This window comes from Alnus glutinosa, chromosome 4 (assembly GCF_958979055.1).
Source record: "Alnus glutinosa chromosome 4, dhAlnGlut1.1, whole genome shotgun sequence".
NCBI classification, from domain to species: Eukaryota; Viridiplantae; Streptophyta; class Magnoliopsida; order Fagales; family Betulaceae; genus Alnus; species Alnus glutinosa.
This window is the reverse complement of record NC_084889.1, coordinates 27,283,146-27,299,351: the sequence shown is the minus strand read 5'-3', so window position 1 is coordinate 27,299,351 and position 16,206 is coordinate 27,283,146. Positions and strand designations below refer to the sequence as shown.

Sequence of the window (16,206 nt, the reverse complement as noted above, 5' to 3'; positions counted from 1 at the left end):
ATGGCTTTGCGTGAATTACTTTTGCAACTTGTACTACTGCTACTTGGGGCCATAGTTTTAGCAGCATCAGAACCCTATTCAAACTGCAGCAGAACATGTGGATCGCTTCATATTCCGTATCCATTTGGAACAAGCGAGGGCTGTTATCTCGATCCATCTTTTCTCATCACTTGTAATGACTCAACGCTATTTCTGGGCCCCAGTTATGAATCTTTAGAGGTCAGTTATGAATCTTTAGAGGTCCTAAACGTATCACTGGAGGGTGAAATTCGAGTCTTAAGCCACATAGTCCGTGATTGCCCCAGCGAGCCCGAGTATGACTTCAGAAACAGCAATTACCAGTTCCCTTTGCAAAAGCACTTTCTCATCTCACATACGAAGAACAAGTTCTTTGTAGTCGGTTGCGACACTATTGCGGTTGTTATAGCTGGGACATTGGCAGAGCCCGAGGAGTACATTGCTGGATGCGCTTCACTCTGTGACAGTAATCAGAGTGATGGTAACGGGTCCTGCACTGGCACTGGCACTGGTTGTTGCCAGACTTCTATCCAAAAAGAGACGAGTACTTTTCTTGTGACTGCTTGGAACTCGACCGATCACTCCGCAGTACGCAACGTCAATACATGTGGCTTCATTTTTGTAGCGGAAGAAAAAGCATATGACTTTTCCTCAGATCTTGAAAATTTACAGAACAGACAGACTGTTCCTGTGGTGCTTGATTGGGCAGTTGGGAATAAGACATGCCCAGATGCTAAGAAAAAGTCGACAAGCTATGCATGTAAGGCAGAGAATAGCAAGTGTTACAACTCCACCCACGGTCCAGGTTATCGTTGCGAATGCTGCCCAGGTTATGAAGGGAACGCATACCTCTCTAATGGTTGCAAAGGTAATGATATATACACATTTTGTTTCTTTCTTCTTCTATTTTTTTCCCATTTGGCTGAGCTTACTGGGCTTGATTTTCATTTGCACAAGCATATATATATATATATATGACAAGTTGGTTGTATTGCCACTGCATGCACTGTGTTTCAGATATTGATGAGTGCAAAGAAAATCCAAAGCCCTGCAACAAGACATGTGAAAACATTCCGGGGAGTTTCAAATGTAGTTGTCCCAAGGGGTACGAAGGTGATGGGAGGACAAATGGGACAGGGTGCAGTCCTATAGTCAGCCAATCTAGTAGTATCGCTATTGATCTGGGTAAGTATATATATATAGAATAATATATATTACAACTTTTTCTTTTGTTCTATATCTTTTAACATGAAAACGCAGATAACTATCTTGGCATTTGATCCACTCTTAAAAATGTGGCTCAATTTTAATAACAATCTTAGGATATAGTCATTTTTTACTCGTTTCTAACTTGGATTACATTTCCAATAGTTTCTGGTAGAAGCTAGCCATTTGAAATATCGGCTATATCCTGGCCTAAAAGATCATATAAAAAATTTTAAAAGATGTAACAAAAAGGAAGTAAAAAAAAATTGAGGGCTAGGGAAATGGTTGGACTACCTTGCCGAGGTGGTTGGACCACCTTGCTGCCCCTTGACGGGGTGGTCCGACCACCAATGAAACCTCTAAAGTTGATTTGGCTACCCTGAAAAGAATACGGGGTGTTTGGATGATTCTTGAAACCCCTTCACGAGTTTGAAGGCAAATTGATGCAAACGAAGGTGAATACAATTTGTTGAATAAAATTCTGGTACGGATTGACGCAACATGGAAGCGTCAATGGAATCCAATAATAAAATATGGAGATCAAAAGCTCTCTAGAAGAGATAAAGCTTTATTCAACAAACAATTATTTAAAACTAGTCAAAATCATACTCTCTTTCTTTTTCTTTTCTTTTTTTTTTCTTTTTTTTTTTTTAGGTTACAATGATAAAACCTAATCTGAATAACAAAAGATTATGAAACTACCTTTAGAAACAGACTATATTTTTATTTAGAGTCGACCTATCTTCGACCAACCTCTCTCTCTGCTCAAATTCCCTTATTTTTTTTATTTTTTTAATGCGTAAATTCCCGCGTAGCTAGGCCTCATGTATCCTACATCATAGCCTACGCATTATCGTCCCCCACCAAAAATAAAATAAAATAAAATTATTATTATTATTATTATTGCTTTTTGTATAATATTTGAAGGGTATATGTGACATTTCACATAGTTTTTGTAAAAAGAAAATTTATGGATTCACTTGATTGAGACAATGTTTAAGAATAATGCAATAAACCACATTTTTATCATGCAATTATATCACAGTATTGACGTGACAGTCATAACTAACCATTGAATTAGTTATTATAAAAAAAAATTAAAAAATCAAGAGTTAATTGAAACTGCTTCATCAACATTGCAGAATAATTTTGAAATAAAAATGTAGCATATAACATTATACAATGTTGTCAAAGTATATGTGGTAACAAAGACGATGGTATTAATTTTGGTCCAAATTCATATTTTAACAGTTTCAGGAATTGGCATAAGCCTCTCAATATTGCTCGTTGGAGGTTCTTGGATATATTGGGGACTGAAAAGAAGAAATCTCATCAAGCTCAAGGAGAAACTATTCCAACAAAATGGTGGCTTAATGTTACAACAACTACTCTCGAACTACACAGGCTCTGTAGAGCGAGCAAAAATTTTTAGTACAGAAGAGCTTAAAAGAGCGACTAACAACTACGACGAGAGTATGATTCTTGGCCAAGGTGGCAATGGAATTGTTTACAAAGGAGTGTTACCTGGTAACAAAGTGGTTGCTATTAAGAAGTCCAAAGGTTTTGATCAAAGCCAAACCAAGCAATTCGTAAATGAGGTGGTTTTACTTACCCAAATCAACCATAGGAATGTAGTTAAGCTATTAGGGTGTTGTCTTGAAACAGAAGTGCCCTTATTAGTTTATGAATTCATCACAAATGGGACCCTCTTTTACCACATTCATGATAAAAGTCACTCATCCCAACTCTCGTGGGAAAATCGTCTCAAGATAGCAGTAGAAACTGCTGGAGCACTTGCATACTTACACTCTGAAGCATCTATGCCAATTATTCATAGAGATGTAAAAACAGCAAATATACTTTTAGATGATAATCTCACTGCAAAAGTTGCTGACTTTGGAGCTTCAAGGCAAATTTCTCTTGATCAAGCACAAGTAACCACTTTGGTGCAGGGAACTTACGGGTACTTGGACCCAGAATATTTTCATACTGGCCAACTAACAGAAAAAAGTGATGTCTACAGCTTTGGTGTTGTTTTGGCAGAGCTATTGACAGGGAAGAAGGTAGTTTTTTTCGATGGGACAGGAAGTAATAAAAATCTTTCTATGTCATTTGTTTCTACCGTGAAAGAGGATCGTGTACTGCAAATTCTTGATAGTCACATTATAAATGAGGATAATATTGAGGAATTAAAGGAAGTGGCCAATCTTGTAAAAATGTGCTTAAGTGTAAGCGGGGAGGAAAGGCCCTCTATGAAGGAAGTGGCAATGGAGTTGGAGGGTTTGAGAATTATGAAAAAGAATCCACAAAGAAAGGCCAATCTCTATACAGAAGAGACTGAGTACTTGCTCACTGAACCTGCACACTCTTTTAGCATTGATGTTGGCACTAGCACAACTGCTGGGTACGATAGCATAAGAATATTGAAACCACCGGATGGTGGCAGATAGTTTAGCTAGTCCACTTAATGCTGGCTTAGACACGAGATCATTGAGTCCTGATTAATTTAGTCTTAGAATTTTATTTAGATGTTATTAGTTAACTGGATTACTAGCATTTAGTTTTATGTTTTATTTCATTTTTAAGATAAGGTGTTATTTTGTAATTCAATAATGGACTTGGTCCAAAGTTATCAAATTAGAACTATAGTTAAGGTTTAGTCATTGAGTCTATTTAAAACAACTATTGTACTCTAATGAAGACAGAATTGTTGAATAATTAAATAGATTTTGTTTGAGGTGTGACTCATCTTCTCTCATCTTTTCGACGGTGAGACACCACCAGAATCCTCTAACCCTACTCTTAATGATGAGTGGAATGACTTAATTGAGCCAATAGTCTCTGGAGATGAGAATATTGGGTTTTATTCAATTTTTTTTTTTTCCTTTTGCTGTAGATTTGCATAAAATTGTAAATGTGAATGTTTGATGAATTGTTTTTTCCAGCAAGTGAAAGAACATATAAACCACATAGTGGATGACGATGAACAGTAGAACAATAGCATAACATGCAATTGAAATTGAAATTATTAAAGTAATGATTAAATAATTAGATTTACATCTTCTTATCAGTTTAAGCTTTTAAGATATGTGGTAATTAATTTACATGGTATCAGAGCCAAAGGTCATGAATTCGAACTTAATTTGACTCAGTCATTCATCTCATTTCCATTAAATTTTTTTTACGTGTTGCGCTTGAACCCCATAAGTGACGGAGAATGTTAAAGTATTGATCAAATGATTAAATTTACCTCTAGTAAAACTGCATTTCTGAATAATTGATTTTTGCATCAAACCTGAGATAAATTCACCCATCCTTAATTGAGGAACCCTGCACTTTCCTCTGCTAAAAATCTTGGCTCTATGGGTCTTCCATCTTTTCCTATATCTAGTAATATCTAATCTATATGATGGTGGACTCTTGCTTAGCGGATCCAGCCCATGGGTTTGCTCCAACTTGTGTTTATTAAATATCAGACACTAATATCAGTTTAATAAATTATATTGTATTCTTTCGACCCAATTTAAAAGAAAACTTTGTTTAGGTAAACAAGCACTTACTTACCCTCCACCAGTTTGCTTTTGAGCCCAATGGATGAGATCGATAGTGAAATTTGGGCCTTTTGACATTCCATTTTAGAAAAGATTATTCCTTGACAAATTAATCGCTAACTAAGAAGATCATTAAGGTGTACATGCATATGCAGATGCGGTTATTTGTAATACTAGTAATTGTAACATGTTTTTACTAACCGCATCTGCGCAGTTATTGCGGTTATTATCCGCTATTCGCATATTAGGTTATAGAACTTTTAGACCTTATTTGATTCTCTATTATGGCCTATTGATTTTAAAAATAATTTAGGCCAATTTTAGTATTTTGAGCTTGTTTAAATTTTTTTTAAGGCCTAATGTTTAGAAAATTGATTGAAATGTAATTTTAAAAGTTGATCAAATGTCAAGGTTGTTACATGCATTCTCTTGGTAAAAGCTATGGTATGTTGGATAATGTGTTTTTGAGGTGTTTTTGGTTTTTACTTTGAAAAAGTGTTCTAATGTGTCATAAAAGTAAAAATAGTTTTAAGCGTTTTGTATTTTAAGTTGTATATTAATTGACATTTTGTAATTTTTGGTTTCTAAACAGAAATTTTTTATTTTTTTCTCTGCACAAGCGAAGGAAATCTTATTAAATCAAATTGCTAAAGGTGAAAAGTGTCTAGGACATGTTCAGAGGGGGAAAAGAATGGGTAGACTATTTTTGAATATCAGAAAACTAACATCACTTTAATAGACTAAATTGTATTCTTTCAACCCAACTTCAAAGAAAACTAATTGTTGTTTTTCAACTTTTGAGGATTTTATATTATCTTGGGATCCAACAATGTGGCCCAAAGGAAGAGCTCCCCTTTCCATATTATCTACACACATAATTATATTTGTTAGGCAATAATCCCGATGGGCCAAGATCGTGGCCCATTAAGACCAACGGCTAATTGTCAAGACGGTTAGATCCAACAGACTCGGTAATTTGTCGAGTCTACATACAAATCAAGGATGGTAAAAAGCCAACCTTATTACAACCAGGAAGGTGCCCCCACGATTTAAATCCGGTTGGGGGCTGACTCCGCAATGATCATGGAGTACGAACCGCGACTCCACGATCTCAAGTCAGTTAAAGACCGACTTGGCAACGATCGTGAAGAGTATACCTCAATCCCATGTTCCGCACAATAGGAAGGTGCCCCCACGATCTGAAGCTGGTTGGGGGCTAACTCCGCAATGATCGCGGAGTACGAACCACGACTCCACGATCTCAAGTCAGTTAAAAACCGACTTGGCAACAATCGTGAAGAGTATTCCTCAATCCCACGATCCGAGTAGTCGACAAGCACTCCGGATCTGACACGTGGTCCAATGAAAAAGCCGGACCGCTCTCAACATACCATTTATAAATACCTCGCAACTAGACAAGTATGATTTAGATTGCTCACTGTGATTAAGAGTAATATACACTTGAGATAATACTGACAAAAGCATCGGAGTGGGATTGTCGGATTCCCCCCGACAAAGTTTTTCTCTTTTACAGGATATTGGAGGAAGCCTCTTTCGTTCATCAACTACCATACCAGAATCTGTTCTAACAGATTGGCGCTGTCTGTGGGAAACGACTAGTAAGTGTGCGTCGTTTACTACGCAAAAATATATCTGAAATGGTACGAACAAGAGCCACAGCTTCAAGAGCAAATAACCCCTGTAACGAGGTTGGGGGTACATCTCATCAACATACGGCTGAGATGGAGGCTCGAATAACCCAAATGTCTAGGGACATGGAAGTCCTAACTCAGCAAAACATCCGTCTGCAGAGGCGGTTGGCGGAAGAACTAGTTCTTGAAGTACCTGGAGGACATGAAGAAGGAGAAAGCAACACCCACGAAGAAGAAGACAGGGAAAGTAAAAGGCTCACGGAAAGAACTCAACCTGAAAACCGATCTCAGCGAGCTAAAGGAGTCGTGAAACCTCCTCCTAGCAAAGGTATGGTGAATCACCATTATGAAGAAAGAAGGCTCAATGAAGCCATTGCCACGCTTGATGAGAAGTACGAAGAAAAGTATAACCAATTGCAGCTTGAAATCCAGCAAAAGGGCAAAGGGAAAATTTCTCGAGTAGACGGTTTCTTGAACAGGTCCTCCCAATTTGCTGAGTGTATCATGGCGGTCCAACTGCCAAAAAAATTCAAAATTCCTGCTATCCAAACTTATACCGGGGTTGAGGATCCTACCGAGCGCCTGGACAACTACAAAACGCACATGGATCTGCAAGGGACTCCGCAGTAACTGGCCTACCGAGCCTTCCCACTAACCTTGTCCGGTTCTGCCCGAGATTCGTTCCGAAAACTCCTACCGAGTTCCATCACGAGTTTTGAAGATCTCGGACGATAATTTATAACCCAATTCCTAGTTGGGTGCAAACGGAAGAAGCCGTCCGGTCAGTTGATGGCGATGCGCCAAAAGGGAGACGAGTCTCTGAAAGATTATGTGATCCGATTCAATCAAGCAAAGCTCACAGTTGATAACCCAATTGAGGAGATGGTTTATGCTGCTCTTTACCAAGGGCTATGGGTGGAAGGGCCCCTCATGTCCGAGATTGCTCTCAATCATCCTGAGAATCTGGCCGATCTCACGGATGTGATTGAGAAGTATGTAAACCAAGAAGAAATCCTCGCGGCTCTAAGGGAATCTCAGAAACAAAAGATCGAGGAGTCAAGCAACCCCGAGAAGAAAGAAAAGGCCCTGAAGGAAGAAAAACGAACTGACACCGAAAAAGAGCTTGCGAAGTATTACCAGTTTTCCATAGATGAGTGGACTCCTTTGAATTCACCCATTAGCGAGGTGTTGATGGAAATCAAAAGGGACCCACAGTACGAGAAGTCTTATCCACTTCACAACAAACACGTGAAGAAGAAAACAGAAACAAATTCTGCGCGTTCCATAATTCATGAGGCCACATCACCGAGGAATGCAGAAACCTCAGAATCTTGATCGAGAAGTTCATTAAAAACAGGAAGCTACTCCGTTTCATAGCGGATAACCAGGGCCAACCTTGGCAGAATTAGGAGTCTCGGAGGCATCAAGACCAAGAGCCGAGACACCGAGATCGTTCCTCTCAAAAGCACCAAGAAAATCATCGAGAGAGAAGTAGGGAGGAACCCTGTCGGGAAAAACCTCGACGAAATAGAAGCAGAAGCACATGGGGTCGTGACCCACATAATGAACCAGTTATTGCCGACATCCGAACCATATTCGGAGGCTTTGGCCGAGGAGGAGAGACGAGGGCAGATAGAAAAGCCTATGCTCGGTACCAGAAACATCAAGAGGTGATGACTATAGAAAGACCCCACAAATCCCACCGGAGGGAGTCCATGGTGGTGGGATTTTCAGATGAAGATTATGCGGGAATTTCACTTCCTCATACCAATGCGACCGTGGTCACGCTACAGGTAGCTAACCACCGAATCCACCAAATGTTCATCGATAACGGGAGCTCGGCTGATATCCTATATTGGTCGGCCTTTCAACACATGGAAATTAGCCCAGAAAAGGTTATCCCGGCTACCTGCCCTTTGGTGGGGTTTGCCGGGGAGCAAGTCCAGCCGGTCGGTTCTATCGAACTCCCAATAACGGCCGGAGATTATCCGGTCACAAAAACTATCATGGTTAAGTTTCTGCTGATCGATAGACCCTCGGCCTACAATGCGATCCTTGGAAGGACAATCCTCAACGATCTAAAGGCAATTACTTTCACATCACATCTGAAGATCAAATTCCCGACCAAGAGAGGGGTTGGGGAAGTAAGGGGAGAGCAGGGTATGGCAAGCCAGTGCTACAACATAACGATGAAAGGAACCCCATCATGGGGTAATTGCGGGGAGAAAGGCGAGCAATAGCAATTACAGCCGAGAGAACCAACCGAGGAGATGGAAGAATTTGAAGTAGGGGGTAAAGAGAGAACAGTAAGGGTCGGGTCTCTGTTATCTTCAGAGATCAACGAATCCATGGTAGCTTTCCTTTGAAGTAATACTGACGTGTTCGCCTGGTGCCATGACGATATGCCAGGAAATTCTCTACCTATACCTAGCTGTATCGCCGTCAGCTATCAGCTCGGTTCTAGTTCTAAAAGAGTCCGGAGTACAAAAACCAGTATATTTCACTAGCAGGGCGCTACTCAGAGCCGAAGGAAGGTATCCCTAGATTGAGAAGTTGGCATTCGCCCTCATCACTTCAGCTCGGAGGTTGAGACCATACTTCCAAGCACATGCTGTAAGGGTGCTTATAGAATATCCTTTGAAGAAAGTACTGCAAAAGCCCGATCTCTTGGGTAGGTTGGTGATGAGTGCCAAAAAGTGTATATTTGGACCCCTTAATTTACATTAGTTAAACCTTTAGCTTTGTTATTTTCTAATGCTTTGGTTAGTTTTAGTGTTTTTATATTTTGTAGGACAATAAGAGAGAAATGATATAATTCAAGCAAAATACAAGGAAATTCGGATGCAGCAGACCACTACATTTATAATGATCATAACAGGACCAAAAGATATCCGTTTTGGGAGTTTCTTAGGTCTAAATTGAATTTCAAGATGTCAGCTTTCCAACGCAACAAGTTTCAGCCAATTTGGAGATGCGTGGAAAAAGATATAGCTGTTTGAATTTTAGTCGTCGGATCATCCCGAAAATCCGGAACCATCTCTCTTATTATTTTTCTTTTGCTTCATTCCTTGTCTCCCCAAAGCTAGAGCCAATACACGTTTTTCTCCACATTCTCAGCCACTTAATCACCTTTTTTTCCCCACTCAACATAAAGTAGCATCTTTCCATAAAACACTCACCACTCATTCCATAAAACACTCATCACTCATCTCTCCACTCATACATAAAATAACACCCACTCACCCATTCCACACAAAACCAACCGGCCATCCTCTTGGCTATAAAAGGAGGCCAAGGCTGAAAATCAAGAGAGGAGGAGGCATGAGCCTCTTTGTACATAACTTCTTACTTCTCTTCTTCTTGTAGCTTATTTCTTTCCTTTTGCAACTCTTTGATTTTTATGCTTTTAATTTAATGTTTTAAGTTGTAGTTATTTTATCATGTGTAGCTAATATTTTCGTTTGGGGTTGAGGATGAGACCTCACCATTGAAGAGAAACCGAGTTTCTTGCTTGTTCATGCTATTTGAGTTTATGGGTTTGATTTCTCATTGTTCTACTTCGATTTTTATGAGATGATGTTTTGATATCTCTTGTGGTTTCCGGATACAAGTGATGATGTGAAATAAGTCTCATTAAAATTGATTGCTTGGTGTTTGATCTATCAAAACATTGGATATTCATTGTGCGTCGTTCGACTAATACATTGTTTTATCGGTTTGAATGATGATATCCATTGTGATTGAATGATACATTGGATGTTTTGATTTCAATTGGTACTCTTTGTGATTTGTGCTATGAACGGAATCATTGAATGTTTCAAATGATTTTTGAAGCAATGTAGCTCATACCTAAGATTTATATGTGACAACCTCAAAATATGTGTGATGAGCATGAGATTAGGTTATTGTGATTTGGTGAGTGTGGATTCCGAAACCCTAGACCCCTTTATCTTCATTATTTTTGTTTATGTTTTCCTTTAGAACAAAACCCTAAATTTGGAACTAGGTTAAAATAGGATTAGTTTGAATAGAGATTAATTTTCGCAACACAATTCCCTGTGGGATCGACCTCGCACTTGCAATACGCTATATTGCATAACGATTCGTGCACTTGCGAGTACTTATTTTAAAACAACATCAGTTGGTAAATTGGGCCGTGGAACTCAGAGAATTCGACCTAAAATTCTACTCGAGAACCACCATCAAGGCTCAAGTTTTGGCAGACTTTATTGCAGAATTCAGCAACCTTCCCGAAAGTTAAGAAATACCCGACAAAGAAGCGTGGGTAGCATATGTCGATGGGTCATCCATGAAGTCTCGGAGCGGAGCCGGGGTAGCCTTGATAACACCAGATAAGGATAAATTACAGTGGCGTTAAAGTTAGATTTTCAGACCACAAACAATGAGGCAGAATATGAAGCAGTAATAGCAGGTCTCAGCCTAGCAGAAAATCTCGGGGCAAAAAACCTTGAAGTACGAAGTGACTCACAGGTGGTGGTCGACCACATCCAAGGTGGATCTGAAGCCGAAAGGGAAAAAAATGATAAAATACCTTGCCAAGATTTTGAGTTTTTGGGACCGCTTCGAGCGGGTGGCGGTCACTCAGATCTCAAGAACCGAAAACGAACGAGTTGGTGCACTAGCTCGACTAGGGTCGGCAACGGATGAAAAGATTTCAGCCTCAAAACACAGGGTAATTGTCCTGGACAAGCCTTCTGTGGATGACCATGGATCGGTGATGTTGATCAATGATGCCTATGTAATTCCCCAGTGGGCAAGAAGTGTGGTTGAATATTTGAAGAACGGGCAACTGCCGGATGATAAAAGAGAAGCTCAAAAAATGAGGATGCAGTTAGCACGGTATACTCTAATTGGTGAAATCCTATATCGCCGAGGCTATACACTCCCACTCCTAAAATGCCTCAAAACGACTGAGGCCGAGTATGTATTGAAAGAAATTCACGAAGGAGTCTGCGGTAGTCACTCGGGTGGTAGAATGTTAGCGCACAAGGCTGTACGAGCTAGCTACTATTGGCCAACGATGAATCGGGAATCGATGGAGATGGTCCGAAGATGTGACAAATGCCAAAGGTTTGCAAAGTTACATACCAACTCCCCAGCAGAACTTAGCTCGGTCTCTTCACCATTGCCATTTGCCCAATGGGGGGTTGACATTGTAGAGCCCATGCTTACAGGAAAAGGGAATTGCATATTTCTAGTGGTCGCAATAGATTACTTCACCAAATGGGCAGAAACGGGGCCTTTAATGAGTATCACAACCGGGGCAATCAAAAATTTCCTTTGGAAGGTGATCATATGTAGATTCAGGATACCTTACGCCTTGGTAACTGACAATGGAATGCAGTTTGACTGCAAACCATTCCGAGACTGGTGCGCCGAGCTCAAAATCCAACATTTTTTCTCATCAGTATATCACCCTCAGTCAAATGGGCAGGTCGAAGCAACAAACAAAACTCTGGTGAAGATATTAAAGAAGAAACTCCCAAAGCGTAAGGGAGGATGGGTTGAATATTTGCCGGAAGTCATGTGGTCGTACCGAACAACAACCAGCTCGGCAACTTCCGAAACTCCTTACTCGCTAGCATTCGGAGTCGAAGCAGTGATCCCTGTCGAAATAGGTTCCCCGAGCTTTCGCATTCAGCATTATAGTCCCAGATTCAACAGCGAAGGATTAAAGCTGCACCTTGATCTTCTGGAAGAAAAGAGAGATGAAGCAAGAGTCAGAACTTCTGCTTATAAAGCAAAAGCAGCTCGATATTATAACAAAAAAGTAAAGCCCCGATCGTTCAATATCGGTGATTGGGTGCTTCGGAAGATAACTTCGACAGCTAAAGACCCCACAGAAGGAAAATTGGGGCCAGTCTAGGAAGGACCATTCCGAGTTATCAAAACCAACCCAAAAGGAGCATACCATCTTGAAGATACAAACGGGAAGAAGCTACAACGACCATGGAATGCCGAGCATTCCGAAAATATTATATGTAATCTGCTTGTTTTTTAACTTCGTCATTTATCAATGAAATGCAGATTCAGACAGCATATTACATCCATAGACAAATTCGCAAATTACATGACTCGAATCACGTTTAGGGGATTCGAGCCAAGACTTGAATCACGTTGAGGGGATTCAAGTCGGAAAAATTACATGACTCGAATCACGTTGAGGGGATTCGAGCCAAGACTTGAATCACGTTGATGGGATTCAAGTCGAAAAAATTACATGACTCAAATCACATTGAGGGGATTTGAGCCGAGACTTCCGCCACGTTGAGAGGATTGAAGTCGGCAAAATACCGAGACTTGAGCCACGTTGAGAGGGTTCAAATCGGAAAAATTCTAAAGTGTAAAACTTAGACAGTACTAGTACCACATATATAACAAAAAAGAAGGGGTACAAAAAGGTACAACACCAGCATAAATTTAGTGCAAAAGTGCCAAAGGTCATGTATATAAAAGAAAATGCAAAGTCTTACAAAAACGCCGAAGCTAAGACGGCGAAGTTAAAAAAAATAATAATAAAAAAAAATAAAAAAAAATAAAAAAAAAAAAAAAAAAATAGCTAAGGTTTCTCGGTATTCAGTTCTCCGGAAACTTGAGCAGCAACTTCAATATCAACGGCCTCAATCGAAGTGTTTAAATTCGTCGGCTCAGTAACCTCACCAACAGGATCGGCGTCATCACCAACCTAATCCGGGACATAGGGAATCAAGTCTCAGCCTATTCCTCTCAGCTCTAAGATAGCTTGCTCGGGAACATCCATAAAGTCGGTATAGTTCAGCTCAGCAAAATTTGGAGAAGGCGTCGAAGGGTTAAGCACAAATTCTTTAAGGGAATCAAAACCCCACCTAAATTCGTTAACCCAGGTTTGGTCTCAAACCTTTGTAAATGCCAAGATCTGACTATGAAACCGATCTGCCCTCGCTTTGTAGCAAGTGGCCTTCGATTTATAGTGCTTGGACTTCTTCCGAAGCTCATGACACTTGGATTTCACCTCTTGTAAATTTGCCCGAGCTATTTGTGAACCCGATTCAACATCTTTTAGCTTCTCCTCAGCAGCTTTTTGAGCTTGTTCAGCGACTTTCCTTTGTGCTGTCGCAGCGCTCACATCGGCCCGTAGAGTTGTATTACTGCATGATGTAGTCGAATGCTTCTCCTCGACATTGTCAGTGTGAGTCTTAAGTGCGAACATCTCGCAAGTCCTTGCATCCAGTTGGGTGGATAATCCTCGGCTGGTTTCCTCGGCCGCATTTCACCTGAGCTCAGCATCAGCAACTAACTCATCATGTTTGGCCAATTCCGACTCTCGCTCGGCAAGAAACTTATTCAGCCTGGCCACCTCCGAGTCAAGGGATTGTCTCCGAGCCAACTCGAGCTCAAGCTCGGAAATCCGATGCTGAAGTCTGGCTATGACCGGAACCTGGTCCCGGTGGAAACTCTTGTGTTGGTCGAACAGAGCAAGGGTGTCCACCAATTGCTGCGGAGCAAGGAAAAGGTTAAAAATAAGTATAAAAAAGGGGGGAAAGAGATCAAAATAAACTAACCATGGTCTGAAGTCGGACCAATGCAGCAATCATATCCTCAGCGGGAATGCACCCAGCGGTACTTTGCCCCAAGTAATCGATCGGGCTCAGAGCTCGTATTGCATCCATAATCGGCCCAGGCAAGCGCTCTTCTAGTGAGGCCTCGCCATATTTGTACTCCCGGGCTGGCCTAAAAAACCCGATGGAATCTTAAGTAGATGCTGCTGTTGGCCCGACCTGATCGGTCCTTAGGCTGACAAAGGGTCTGCTAGAACTTGGCCCTGCTTCATCGACCACATTATAAACTGAGGGCCCGGTACTTACCTCGACGGCCGCGCTATCATCTTCGGCCCGGATAGATCCCGCATCATCACCAACTTCAGCGGCCACTTCTGGCTGCGATATTTGAAGGGTTTTGGTCTCGGTTTCTACCTGTGCACTCAGCAACTCGGGTAAGGCCGAACAATTTTCAGAAAGGGCAGTCTGAGCCACTTCTCCCCCAGCCATGACAGTAAGAGTCACATCCTGGCCCGCAGGCTGCGCGCTGAGCACATCCTCATCACGGAGCACTCGTACTCCCCCTGGTGATGGATGATGAGGCACAGTTTCCTCCTCGGCATTCTGAAGCGAGTGTTCGGAGGTGATCATCGACAAAGGTTCGGCATGAATGGGAATACCCTTAACCGCCAAACCAATTGATTTGAGATACGATCGCACCACCTCAATCCTTGGTTTTTTCTTAACAGGCTCCCCCTCAGGCTCCGTGCCCAACTTAGGTCTTTTTTGGGAAGCCTTTGATTTTCCCGTCGACTTCTCGGCAGTTTTCTTCTCGGCGGCTTTTTTCTCGGCCGCTTTCTTGGCTTTGGCTTCCTACTCGGCACCGATCCATTGGGCGTCAGCAAGAAGTTTCTTGACAGTTTTTGGAGCCTTTTCATGCTCCTTAGACTTCTTCGGTCCCTCGGGAACCATTTCCTTACCCTTCTGGGTAGCAGGCACGGGATCTTCATTTGGTTTTTTGGATTTACCCTTCCTCACCTTCAAGAAGGTAAGATCGGAAATAGGGATGTCGTAACCGAGAATATTTCGCATATTCTCATTTGTCACGAGGTGGTCGAAATCCAGCACCACTGACGCCTCTTCGGCGGGCGTAGCCTTCGCAAAGGCAAGCATGGCTTCGACATTACCAGCCTGCTCATCATTTAACTCAGGGGCCTCAGTAGCCCCAACTCTCATACGGGCCCAGTGCCGGGGTACCCTTTGGTCCAAGGAGGTCGAGGTTTCGGCTCTTTCCCACTAGCCAGAGACTATGAATATTTGTTCCTTCCATTCCTTGTTGTTAGAATATCTCCAAGCCAAATGGATAAAGGACGGTTTTTTGCGAACGGTGAACTCGACCATACTGTCTCGTCGGAAGCCGGCTCGGTAAATTGTGAGGAACTCGGCTATAGACATCCTCTTCTGAAGCTTAGTCCTCCAGAGGACGAAGGAAGCAAATAGATATCTCCATCCGTTCGATTTTACCTGAGAAGGAGCTACCCCTAGTTGCACAAGCAGTTCCCTGGCTATCCCTGTGAAAGGAAACCGAAATCCGGCCATCAACATTCGCTCGGTGATTGTCACATCGTCGCCTGAGATGAAAAGTTGACCGGGCTCCTGAAAGTGTAAAGTCACAGAATCCGGGATGTTATAGCTTTGGCAGAGGCGACTTTTATCAGAAGCCGGAATCAGAGACCTAAATATATTCTCACGGGGAATAAGATTCGGGCCACCACCAATGGGAGCACCATCAGAATCAGAATCAGAAGCCATGGAAGTCGGTCAACTGTTTGAAGGAAGTCGGTCAACTGTTTGAAGGAAGTCGGACAACAGTTTGAAGAAGATCGGGAAATAAAAGAATAATGGCCGGAAAAGGAAATTCTTGCCGAAAAACTCAGAGGGTTTTCACAGAACAGTGAATGGTGAAAAGTAAAAATGAGGGTTGAGGGTTTATATAATGCTTCAGCAGGAACTAGAAAGACGTTCATTGAATGCGTCGAGCTAGAAAGTTGTGCAACCGTCGAGCATACAACTGGCCCCAAGAGACAAGCCAAACGCGCGCCTCAGCGCGTGATACAGACTCCACGGCCAAAAGGCTATCAAGCATGACTACACGTGATACGAGACGCTCGAATCAACCTAATAATGCCCGCGCCCCTCGAGAATGCAGACCGACCTGACAATAAATTCCGAATCTCATTG

General features: G+C 41.7%; 1 protein-coding gene across 1 annotated transcript; it reads left to right on the top strand.

Moving 5' to 3' along the window:
* On the top strand, positions 1-3,855 carry LOC133866256 (wall-associated receptor kinase 2-like). Its single transcript, XM_062302788.1, has 3 exons — positions 1-886; positions 1,036-1,203; positions 2,476-3,855. The coding sequence occupies exons 1-3, from the start codon at positions 1-3 to the stop codon at positions 3,672-3,674; spliced, it is 2,253 nt and encodes a 750-aa protein (XP_062158772.1). The 3' UTR covers positions 3,675-3,855.
* The last annotated feature ends 12,351 nt before the right edge of the window (positions 3,856-16,206 follow it).

Bases quoted from the DNA above. Each gene is read 5' to 3' on its own strand.
- LOC133866256 (XM_062302788.1), top strand. From the start codon at position 1: ATGGCTTTGCGTGAATTACTTTTGCAACTTGTACTACTGCTACTTGGG. The intron at 887-1,035 runs GTAATGATATAT...ACTGTGTTTCAG, and splicing joins CCTCTCTAATGGTTGCAAAG to ATATTGATGAGTGCAAAGAA. The intron at 1,204-2,475 runs GTAAGTATATAT...ATATTTTAACAG, and splicing joins TAGTATCGCTATTGATCTGG to TTTCAGGAATTGGCATAAGC.